Raw genomic sequence first — 12,699 nt, forward strand, 5'->3', positions numbered from 1 at the left:
AGAATAATCGACATACTACTGTACCTTAAAAGTGCAATAGTCAGGACTTCCCTGGCAGTCCAGTGGTTAAGACTTCACCTTCCAATGCAGGCGGTGCGGGTTCGATCCCTGGTCAGGGAGGTAAGAACCCACATGCCTCATGGCCAAAAAAACCAAAACATAAAATGGAAGCAATGTTGTAACAAATTCAATAAAGACTTTAAAAAATGGTCCACATCAAAAAAAAAAATCTTAAAAAAATAAAGTGCAATAGTAAAGTCTACTTTTGTCTTCTTTTCTTGTTTTGACATATACTGGTAATAAAAGAAATGAAAGAAAATGTTATTATATAGCAACACTCATGGCACTCAAAACACTATCACAGGGCCTCCCTGGTGGCGCAGTGGTTGAGAGTCCGCCTGCCGATGCAGGGGATACGGGTTCGTGCCCCGGTCTGGGAGGATCCCACATGCCGCGGAGCGGCTGGGCCCGTGAGCCATGGCCGCTGGGCCTGCGCGTCTGGAGCCTGTGCTCCGCAACGGGAGAGGCCACAACAGTGAGAGGCCCACATACCGCAAAAAAAAAAAACACTATCACATTACACTGTGACATGTGTGCAGAGTAGCAGCGCGAGGCTGCAAGGGCCATCTTGACCACTCACCCCTGCTGAAGTAACGTGAAAGCAGCCACAGACATGAGGGGAATGAATGGGCGTGGCTGTGTTCCAGTAAAACTTTATGGACCCTGAAATTTGAATGTTATATCATTTCCACATATCAAAAAATAGTATTCTTGGTGTGCTTCTTAACTATAAAATATAAATGCTGTTCTTAACATTGGGAGCTACATCAATAATCAGTTAAAATGCAAAGAACTTCCCTGGTGGCACAGTGGTTAAGAATCCGCCTGCCCAGGGGACGTGGGTTCAAGCCCTGGTCTGGGAAGATCCTACATGCCACTGAGCAACTAAGCCCGTGCTCCACAACTACTGAGCCTACGCTCTAGAGTCCATGAGCCACAACTACTGAGCCCGTGTGCCACAACTACTAAAGCCCATGGGCCTAGAGCCCGTGCTCTGCAACAAGAGAAGCCACCGCAGTGAGAAGCCCACGCACCGCAACGAAGAGTAGCCCCAGCTCGCCGCAACTAGAGAAAGCCTACGCACAGCAACAAAGATCCAACACAGCCAAAAATAAATAAATAAAAATAAATTTAATTTAAAAAAAAGCAAAGCAGTTCTTTTAGTGGTTTCCTTTGGTTCTTGATCAGTAGGTAGATATTACTGAGACTTTTCAGTTGTTGTTTATTTGAGAAGACCATGCTGAGTGTGAAGGGACTAAAGAATTAGTCTCCATGAATGGTCTGTGTAGAAGAAGTACAGGCAAATTACACTTCAGTTTTTCTGCTCTCGTGTTTTCTCATCTTCTTTGAGAATGAGAAAACACTAGGGCAGAAAAACTGAAGTGTAATCTGCTAAGATGTGGGCCATACAAAAACAGGGGCCCACAGGCCATCATTCATCAGCCCCTGCTTTAGACCATGGTGAGGATGTTGGGCCCCGCTTCTGTTCAGAAGTGCTACCTACTGTGTGTACAGGAATGATTTCCCTAAAAGCCAGTGCAAGCCCTGGAAACATGAGCCAAGCAGTGGACTAAGATGATGCGTCTTTTTGCAGGATGGTACCCGAGTCATAGGGAAATGCGGTGGTTACTGTGGAAAATGTGCTCCATCCTCTGGCACTGGCCTGGAGGTTCGAGTTTTATAGTTAAGGTAAGTGTCTGTCTGTCTCTGACTCTGTCTCATTCTTTCTGTAGCCTAATGATGAGCAGATGCGGGCGGGTCCTTTGCCCCTAGGCAGGTGAGGCTGACTCAGTGCTATTTGATCTTTGTCTCTCTTGCTCATCTATCCTCATGTGCCTGAGGCCATCTATTCTCCATTCTTGGACATGCAGTCCCTAGACGTCCTGTACCACATTCCTCTGTAGTGCTTATTAAAAGTGCTGCTCACTGGGCTCCATCTCTAGAAGTCCTGCTTCATTAAGTCTCTGGTGGATCCAAGAACCTGTATTTTTAAAAATGCAGGGAATTCTGATGCAGGTAACTCACAGGTCACCCTTTGAGAAATACTGCCAAGGAGTGTTACAAGTGTAATATAAATGACGTTCATTAAGCCCTGACTGTGTGTCGGGCACCATGCTGAGCGCCGGGCAGGCATTATTTCAGTGAATCCTCAGAACAAAGCCACAGTCTGGGGCTGTTATCCTCATTTTACAGATGCAAGCTGAGATCCACAGCAATTAAGTAGCTGGCTTAAGGTCAGATGGATTCCCTTGGCAATAACCCAGGAGTGTCCTACCCCAGAGCCTCTCAGTTAATGTACTCTTCCGCACACTTGTAACTCACAGTGTGATCCAAGGACCAGCATAATCCGCATCGCTTGGGAACTTACTAGGAATGCAAAATCCCAGGCCTCCTTCTAGACCTACAGAGTCAGAATCTGCATTTTAACAAATCCTCAGGAGAGTCATGCCTGTTAAAGTTTGACAATTCCTGGTGTAACTATAGTATGCCAGCAAGTTGTCCCTCTGCTGGGCAGAGGACTGAACTGATCACTCTTTTTCTCATCCCAGTGCCTTTTACGTACAAGGGCTCAGCCAACTCAGGCGACCCTCCTACAACTTCCCTCAAGCTTCCAGCAGCCCGTTACCCTGTTAGGCTCTTCAAGATCCTGGCAAAGGAATATCTAGTTGACACTTATGAATCAGTGTCAATGTTTAATTAAAAATCCATATTCAGGGCTTCCCTGGTGGCCCAGTGGTGGAGAGTCCGCCTGCCAATGCAGGGGACGCGGGTTCGTGCCCCGGTCCGGGAAGATCCCACATGCCGCGGAGCGGCTGGGCCCGTGAGCCATGGCCGCTGAGCCTGCGCGTCCGGAGCCTGTGCTCTGCAACGGGAGAGGCCACAACAGTGAGAGGCCCGCGTACCGCAAAAAAAAAAAAAAAAAAAAAAAAAAAAGTCCATATTCAACCTTATGATCTCAAATTAGGATTATTTCCACTTCAGGAGGCCATGGGGGGAAAAAAAAGAGAGAAGGAGAAAGAAAAAGAAACTTACTGTCTTAAGTAACTGAAATGTCCAAGCAGTGGTCTGACTTCAGGCATGGCTGGATCTAGACGCTCAGAGTCATCAGGACTCTTTCTTTCTCCATCCATCAACAATGCTTGCTTCTTAAGTGGCTTCATTCTCAGGCAGATCATCTCCTCCACACCATGGTCCCTGGCAGTTCTAGGCTTACATCATCTTTACAGCTCATGGCTCCAAGTAAATGCTCATCTCCGGCATCTATTCTGCACAAGAACTCTGGCTCTGATTTGTCACGCCATTTCCAAACCAATCACAATGTCCAGGAGACTGGGATCCTATACCCACCTAGAGTCGGGTGCCTGACAGACAGCTTCATTTGGAAGAGGGATGGTTGCCAAAGAACCAGAAGGAGTTTATCAGAAAAGAGGGGAGAGAGGCAGGCAGAGTCAGCAGGTATCCATTAGAGATTCCCATTGGATATGTATTTTATATATTTTATATCCAATAAAGTAAATTTTATATGTATTTTATGTACAGTAACATTTGAGTGAGCACAGATACATAACATTTACGTGCATGTATAAAAAAGGCTAGAAGGAAATACAGCAGCATTTGAAGAACATTAACTCAGGTTGGGGGAATCACAGGCTAATGGTTTTTATTTTATTCTTTATACACCCCTGGAATTTCCATGTTCCTTGTAGCAAGTGTTATTTTTAAAATCCAGAGAAAATAGTAAGTGTTATTTTCAAGTTCTGTATGTAAAAATGTATGGTTTACCTTCTCTTGACTTATGTCATTTGAGACAGAAGATTTACATTTCCTGGTTGGTTCATTTGTTTTCAGGTGCTCTGAAGAGGAAGCCGTTATGGGATGGATGAAGGATAGTGATGAAATACCTCCACCTTAAAATTTGGGTGTGTGTGTGTGTGAGCGTGTATGTGTGTGAGGACTTGTATGCCTGTGTGTGTGTGTACATATGCATATATATATACATATATACACACATATATACACGTGTATATATGTGTGTGTATATAAATGTGGAATATCCTTATGATGTAAAGTTTAATATTTATGTTTGAAATTATTTATTGTGATGTAATATTTTTGTACGTAAAATGATTCTTTTATGACTGCCTTTCACGTTATTTTCTCCCCTGCAGTCAGACCACTGCATTTTACGTACTCTACATTATATGTAGTACTTTGACAAAAGTGATCCTTCATTATCACGGTACACTATTGTTTACTTTCTATCTGTAAATGTTTTATTGTTACTTTTTTAAAACCGTAATGTTTTTAAAAAACAACCTAGCCGCCATCAAGGTGCTACAAGAATCGTATGAGGATATTTTTGGCATTTCTAGGAACGTATCATTAGCCAATCAGTAATTCAGTGATGTCACAGTTTGTACCAGCTATTAATTATGTTAAATATCTATTCAGTTTCATGTGATCTCTGGGAAAAAAGTCGCTGCCTTGGTGCTAATGTTGTATGTATTTAAGTGATCATCAGACTCAGAAATGTAAACACTTTTAATAAAAGGGAGAAGCTAAAGGACAACTTCCAGTGGACAGAATCACTTGGAAAAAATAAGACCAACTGTTTACCCTTATTTTGGACATGCCTTTTTGGGAAGAGAGTTGGACTTTGTTCTTGTTATTCTTATCAATACTTTACTTCAGTTCATGGTGCCTTGGTCTCTCTGTGGTCAAATGGAGGGTCCCCCAAGCAGCTCCATTACAGAGTGACATTGAGCAAATGAGAGCCGCTCAGCGTTTTGCCAAGATATTCTGAAACGGTGTCTATGTTAACAATTGTGACAGAGGATGCACGGGGTGGGGGTGACCTTCGACACCCCAGCACACCTGGAGACGCTCAGAACCGGATTCTTAGTCATCAGGATTGACTTTTGTATGAAAACATTAGCTGGTGACTTGACGCCTTTGAGCCATGAGCCTGAAACCCTGCCAGTGTCCATGGCTGCTGCAGTAATTGGTGGCATTTATGAGAAGAAATGAACTGTGGAGTACAAGATGCCTGAGTCTTTCTCACCGCCCATTAATCTTTGGATTCCATTCCTCTTTGGAAGTCCTGTTTTTTTCTCCTTTCCAAAATGGAAGTGCCAAAGCCGTGGTCTTTCTGCCCTTCCAGCCTGATTGAAGAAAGGTCATGGCCCATGTCAGACACTCGATTTGAGAAGCCCTCCCATTTCCAAAAACCAAAGAGATTAGGAGAAACCTGGCAGTATTCCCCAAAGCCAAACAAACTCCAGAGTGCTCCAGGAAGTTATATCAATATATGAATAAGTGTTATCCTCCATTATTAATACATTGTGAAAATATACTATGAATAAATACCATGACCACATCCAAACATTTGTGTTTCACATGGTTTCTGGACTCCTGATTCAAATTGGAGTGAACATATCTCGTTTTTAAGATTGCCAGATTGAGAAAAAATGCAGACTTTGTTAATCCCATTGATTGTGTTTGCCATTCTGGAGACAGATAAAGGATGGGGACTGTCCCCAAGGTTTGTCTTTTCATCACTTAAATCAGTTGAAGTGGTTATTCTGAAACTCAGAGACAGAAACCTCTTGTTTGTGTGATGGGGAACAAGTGAGCAAACAGAATAGATTTAAGTGGGGTTTGGGGGCTTAATTGTTAATATTATGTAACAGTAGTTTCTATTCTAGAGACTGACGGTGTCCTGGGAATTGAGAGCTTTCCAAAGAAATCTAATGAACAGCTAATAGTAAGTGAATATCCACCATATGCCGGGGCCCTTTACTAAATTGTTTTAGCTCATTCTTAGAACCACCAAGTGGAACAGGTAATAGACTTACCATCATTTTTTGAATAAGGAGACAGAGCCTTCAAGATACACATGGGCCCAAGTTCACATACAGTGAATAAGTGACAGTCTCAGAAGGAACTTTGGCTCTGATTGGGTTACATGACTACTTCTGGACCAATCACATTGTCAAGACGGCTGGGATCATGTGCCCACCTAGAGGCACGTGATCAACAACTTCAGTTGAAAGACCAGCTGTCCCAGAAGAGAAGGGTTGTGTTACCAGAAAAGGGTAGATGGTATGAAGACAGGCAAAAGCAACACATATCCACAGGAGATTCCGTGTGTGTGTATGTGGTTGCATGCACATGCATGTGTGCAAGTATAAAATCTCCAAATCCCATAGCTCACACCATAGTTCCATAGTTCCTTATCACCCCTCAGCTTCATCTGACACTGGGGTTCTAGTCCTTTCTCTGACATCTAGTAACTGTAGCATCCTGAACCCTAGTAGGATAAAGATCTGTAAAATGAGGCTATTGAAATGCCTCCTGTCTACCTTGCGGGATTGTGTTTTCTATAGCTGCACTCAAAATATGCATCAGCACATTTAAGCATGAAAGCCATGGGTTCTGTATCAGTTAGGAATTGTGTTCAGCTGATAATTACAGAGACCTGACTGCAATGGCTTACACATTAAAAAGTGTATTTCATGTTTATATTCAAGAAGCCCGGAGATAGGCGATGCAGGGCTGGTATGGCAGCTCCACAAACTCCTCAGGGACATAGTTTCTTTATCTCCTTCTCTCCTCAGTCTTCCATATTTCCATATGGCTGCTAGGGCTCCAGCAATCACTCCCAAGTTCTAGGCAACAAAAATAAAGAAGTGGGGGAAAGGGTAAAAAGTAGCCTGGTCCCAGTTTTCTACTCTTTGAAAGAAGTTTTCCAGAAACCTCACCCAACAAATTCCACTTATATCTCCTCAGCCAGAATTGAGTCCTGTCTTACACCTAGGCTGCAGAAGCAGTGGAGAATTAGGGTTATTTCACAGAGTATATTGCCAAACTAAATAAAATGAGGGATCTGTTCCCGGAAGACAAAATAGACTTAAGAGAAGCAACTAGAAGTCTCCGGAACAGGTTCAACTACGCTGACAAGAGGGAATGGTTTGGAAGCAATTATCATAAAGTAAGCAAGAGATAATAGGATCTGGGCTGGAGATGTGACCATTGTAATGGTAGAAAATTATAGAATGATAGAGGTGGTAAAATTAACAGGAGCTGACAGTGGGTGGATTCAGGGTGGACTGTGGGAGAGAAGGCACTGATCAGAATTCAAAGATGAGGTTTCATTTGCCTGAAAATACAACCAGGGTGATAGAAAGATGAATGTTTGGATGGGTGAATGCACAGATACAATCTATTAGATTCTGTTCATTCTTTATATCTTTATAGCACCATACAGATTAAATATTATCTTTGTGTTCTAGTCACTATTTATCCAAATAATATTTATTGCACATCTACTAATTTCCAGTCATTGTTCTAGGCACTAGGGATGCCGCAGTGTACAGTTGATCCTTGAACAACACAAACTTGAACTGCGCAGGTTCACTTAGGCGTGGATATTTTTCAGTAGTAAATGCTACAGCACTACATGGCCTGTCATTAGTTGTATCTACAGATATGGAAGAACTGTGGATACAGAGAACACAGTAAGTAATAGCTGGATTAACCCCCATGTTATTCAAGTGTCCGCTGTATTAAGGTACAGGCTAAGAGTCTGTGTCAGTCCACTGGGGCTGCTATAACAAAACACCACAGAGTGGGTATTGTAAACAACAGAAATGTATCCTCTCATAGTTCTGGAGGCCAAAAGTCCAAGATCAAGGTGCCACCAGGGTTGATATCTGGTGAGGCCTGTCTTTCTGGCTTGTAGACAGCTATCTTCTCACTGTGTCCTTTCCTTGGTGTGAGCATTGACTGAGAGAGAGAGAGAGAGAGAGAGAGGTGTGTCTTCCTCTTCTTATAAGGATACCAGTCCTGTTGGATAGGGCCCCTCCTTTATGACCTCATTTTACCCTTATAATCCATATCTCCAAGTTCAATCATATTTGGGGTCAGGGCTTCAACATACGAATTTTTGGAAAACACAATTCAGTTCATCACAGAGCTGTAAGAAAGAGACCCCAAAATAAGACTGACATACATTTTTGTCTCGTTCGCCGTGTAGAAGTCAGCAGGCAGCTGGGCCTGGTACGTGACTCTGTTCTGTGTGTCTTCAGAGGACTTGGGCTCCTTCTGTTTTGTGGCTTGGCCTTTCTCGAGGTGTTGTCCTTATGTGGCTCATCCTCACTATGTCTGTGTCCAGTCTGCAGGAAGGGGCCAATCATTTTCAGGCAGTACCTGAAAATTTAAAAGTGACTTTAAAAAAAATTTTTTTAATACTGGAGTATAGTTGATTTACAATATTGTGTTAGTTTCGGGTTTACAGCAAAGTGATTTAGTTATACATACACATTTATCTCTTCTTTTCCAGATTCTTTTCCCATATAGGTTATTACAGAGTATTGAGTAGAGCTCCCTGTGCTGTACAGTAGGTCCCTGTTGATTATCTATTTTATATACAGTCGTGTGTACATGTTAATCCCAAACTCCTAATTTATCCTCCCCACTCCCACCTTTATCCTTTGGTTACCATAAGTTTGTTTCCTAAGTCTGTTTCTGTTTTGTAAATAAGTTCATTTGTGTCATTTTTTTTAGATTCCACATATAAGTGTTATCATATGATATTTGTCTTTCTCTGTCTGACTTCACTTAGTAGGATAATCTCTATATTCACCATTTATTAGCAATTGCTTAGAGGCAGAGCCTGATTTAGAAGCAAGAGGAAATGTGCTCTTGTTGGCAACCATGTGCCCCGCTAATGCTGAGTGGAGGTGGGGCTTCCATGACTAAAAAGAAGGAGGGAAGGATGGCCCCTGGGCAGATCAGCTGCTCTGCCACAAGCAGCGAACAAGACCCACAAGAACCTCTGCCCTTCAGAGCTTACATTTTAGTGGTGACAGATGAGAGAGAAAATAAGCAAATAAACAAGTAAGGCACTCTGCAGTTCTTTTCCAGTAATAGATCTGAGCGTATTTTCCATGATAGGCACCCATATACCATCGTGGCATGTCATGATGCTCCCTGAATCCCAAGAACTTCCATACCCCAAAGCTTTCACACGTGTCTGTTTTTGCCTTAGCGTGTCAATGTTTTTTTCTCTTCTGATTCATACAAAAGTAATAAAGAGTGAGCAAAACCTAGTATGGTAAAGAAGTACCAGAGGGAGAAATAAAGAAGGGAGAAGAAGGAGGGATGCCTGGCGCCCCAGCGTGAGCATGTTGCTGTTTTAAACAGGGTGGTCAGGAATTTCTTCTTTATGAACTTACATAGCTCCTAACAAAGCCCTGGATCACCATAAAAGCCTGGCACCAACGCAGTGGGTGTGGAAACTCTCTGCCACCGACAGATGGCCTGAGAGGTCCTGCTCTGTTATTTTAGTATCAAGTCTAGGCATTGCACTGTTAAACCTGCAGTTTATTTCTGCTGATATCTTAGAGGTGATCTTTCAGGGTGTGCATAAAACCTTTGGAGGCCCTAGGCCCTAAAAAGTTTATGCTACTCCCCTTAAATATGTACCTCAGACCATGAATTTAAGTTTTTTTCCCCCCATGAGGACTATTTTTAAAAATAATACCAAATATCAGTTTTTCCCCTGAAACCTGAAGACCATCTTTGGTGTAGCCCTAGGCACATGTTTTTTCTGTTCAGTAGGTGATACAACCAATTTTATAGCATTATTAATTGCAGTGATTTCTGATAAGGACAGAAGGAGCAAATATTTACAGTGCTAATTAAAAGGGCATTCAGTTACAAAGGAAAGAAGATTAAATTCCTGTATAACTTACACTGTGTCCCTTTATTAGGATTAGAATCAAATGCCTTTCAGGCTGTTCATAGGAGAGTTACAGTTAGGTCAAATGGTGTCTGTATGTAGAAAAGACAATATTCAGTTTATTACATTTACAAGTTCAAAAACCTAGCTCTTCCTTAAGCTTTGGAGTTCAGCTTACAAATCCTATTATTTTACTTATTTATCAGCCTACTTTTTAACAATTACTTTTTAAAAACTTTTGAACAATATTTTCTCCATTCGTCACTTACTCAACAAAAAGCCTTTAAATATTTTATACGTTATTTATATATTTAATGAAGTTTTCCGGTCTTAAGCCCTTTAATTATCTGACAGAAGCAAATAGGTATATTCCATATTTATATCTATGTATAAATATACATATATCTATGTATAAATATGTATAAATATACCTCTATTTCATATTGATATCTATAGGTAGATATCTCCTGTTGGTTCTGTTTCTCTGTAGAACCCTGACTAATACACTACGTGACAGACCAGAGCTGTTCCGTTGCACAACTCCAGGGGGTGCTATTCACCCTGAGCCCTAAGTGCTTTGCACGTGTCCTCTCATGGAACCATCATGACAGCTTTATGGGGGAGCCACTTGTTAAATTCCCATTTTAAAGATGAGAAAATCGAGGGTTAAGAGAGTCTGATAGCCTGACTCCCAAACCCAGGGGCTTACGCACTCAGCATTCACGAGACCCGAAGCAGCTGTGTCCAGGGCATTAAATTAGTGAAAGGACAGTACCAAGACAAGCGCCCATACCTCCTCACTCCTGACACACTGACCTGTCACACCAGAGAGCTTGCTCACAGAAAGAAGAGAAAATTTAGAACCTTGTTTCACATGAGCGCGCAGAGAGAGTCCCGCCGGGAATATTTCCTGTGATTGCTCAAATATATTCTGGACTAGATACCAACAGTTAAGAGCCACAGGCCCTGTGAAGTTAAGATGAAGTCAGTTTCCACTTAATTGGTTAGACTTTGCTCCTATTCTATTTGTCTTTGGGGTTCAACTTTTAATATGACTGAGCAGCACTTAGAAATGCTGCCTCTGTGTCCTTTCCGCTGGAGCAGCCGTCCCCCTTCCATCAAGGAAAGGTCAGGCAAGAGGCGCTGAGCTCATTTGCATCCCCCCCGCCCCCCCCCCCCCCGATTTTGGGCCTGAAATAAAAAGTCTTTGTCCCAGGAAAGAGCCAAGCTCTTCACTCAGCAGCTGTCTGGTGCAGAGACCTGCGGATTTTAAGAAGCCCTTATGTTGTCTGAAGTCAAGTTTGTTTTCCATCTCCCCAGGTATTAGTCCACTTAGGAAATAAAGTGTTAAACGCAATTGCTTGACCAGTTTGGGCCAACCCAGGGATCGCAAATCCATGCTGCTTGTGCAATTTACAAAATATTTTCTTTGTAGTTGTCCTTGAAGCCCAAGTGGGACTAATGGCTTTAACTACCAGCCTACACGTTTCAAAGTGATTTCCACATCAGGAAGCCGTTGTCGGCTTCCCTGTACACTTAATTGGTACAGGATGTGAGCAGTTCCGAAAGGCCACACTTCTGTTCTGAGTCCCAATCCGTCGCTCAGGTAGGAGCTGGTTTTCAGCAACGATTTCCATTTCTGTCTTCTTGTGTGCACTCAATCATTTATGGCTCCACTTTCCTATGGAATAAAAGGTTTCCTTGGTAATGAAAAAGCATTATAATCATCCCCAGCACCCAAGAAGTGGAGTTGGCTTGGCGGTCACAGACCAAAGGGCTCTGTGTTGGCATAAACTCATGGAGAAACAGCATCAAAAACAGTCTTTGTGAGTGTGTGGTGGTGAAGAGTGCAGTTTCTAAAATCTGGACAAGTTGCTTACTTCCCTAGAACTCAGTTTCCTCATTTGTACATCAGTTATAATGGCATTGAACTCAGAAGACAATTCAAGGATTAAGTGAAATAATGTGCATCAGGCTTCTAGAACAGTGTCTGGCCCACAATAAAGGAAGTAAATATCATCCTTCCCCTCCCTCCCTCCCTCCCCCATCATCACCATCATCATCCTTGTCATTATCAGCATCTTCCACTAAGATTGTTTTTTTTTTTTGGAAATGACACAAAACCCAGAAGTTATAAAGAAGAAAAATTAGCAATTTAACCACATAAAAGTAAAACCTTTAGATATAAAAACAAAAACAAAAAACAAACCCATAGGGCTTCCCTGGTGGCGCAGTGGTTGAGAGTCCGCCTGCCGATGCAGGGGACACGGGTTCGTGCCCCGGTCTGGGAGGATCCCACATGCCGCGGAGCGGCTGGGCCCGTGAGCCATGGCCGTTGAGCCTGCGTGTCCGGAGCCTGTGCTCCGCAACGGGAGAGGCCACAACAGTGAGAGGCCCACATACCGCAAAAAAAAAAAAAAAAAAAAAAAAAAAAAAACCCATAAACAAGGCCTAAAGATAAATTACAAACTGGGAGGAAAATGTTTGCCAGATTAAGGCATTATTCCCGTTTACAAAGATAATGAGCAAGCTGTTTTTAAAAAATAAGTGTTTACTGAAGGAAAATGAACAAACAAAATCAGTAACAGAGATAAAGGATGAGAATAAAAGGAAAATGAAGAAAAATGTTTAAAAGACACAAGCAGGCAGTTTTTAAAAAATTTTTTTAAATGACAAGCAGATGAAAACTGCCCAATTTAGTTCATAAATCAACAGAATATAGATTAAAACATCAATGGTAATTTTTTTCATCTATCAAGTGAGGAAAAATTGATAATACTCAATATTTGCCCAAGTGTTCTCTACGTCTGCAATGCTTTTCAGCAGTGTTGTTGCAATAGAAATTGGTGAAACTTCTGGAGGATAATTTAATAATTCTCAAAAGTAGGAGTGTACCT

General features: G+C 42.1%; 1 protein-coding gene across 3 annotated transcripts in view; it reads left to right on the forward strand.

Moving 5' to 3' along the window:
* The window catches only part of ADAMTS9 (ADAM metallopeptidase with thrombospondin type 1 motif 9), a 171,935-nt gene extending 166,505 nt beyond the window's left edge, over positions 1-5,430 (forward strand). For all 3 annotated transcript variants that reach the window (XM_082639425.1, XM_082639426.1, XM_082639427.1), the window contains 2 exons: positions 1,655-1,749; positions 3,910-5,430. In XM_082639425.1, coding sequence (XP_082495551.1) covers positions 1,655-1,744 — 90 coding nt within the window. In that variant the 3' untranslated portion in view covers positions 1,745-1,749; positions 3,910-5,430. The remainder of the gene's footprint in view (positions 1-1,654; positions 1,750-3,909) is intronic.
* Positions 5,431-12,699: the final 7,269 nt, after the last annotated feature.

The sequence above is a fragment of the Mesoplodon mirus genome (genome assembly GCF_964341445.2).
Source record: "Mesoplodon mirus genome assembly, chromosome: 12".
NCBI lineage: Eukaryota > Metazoa > Chordata > Mammalia > Artiodactyla > Ziphiidae > Mesoplodon > Mesoplodon mirus.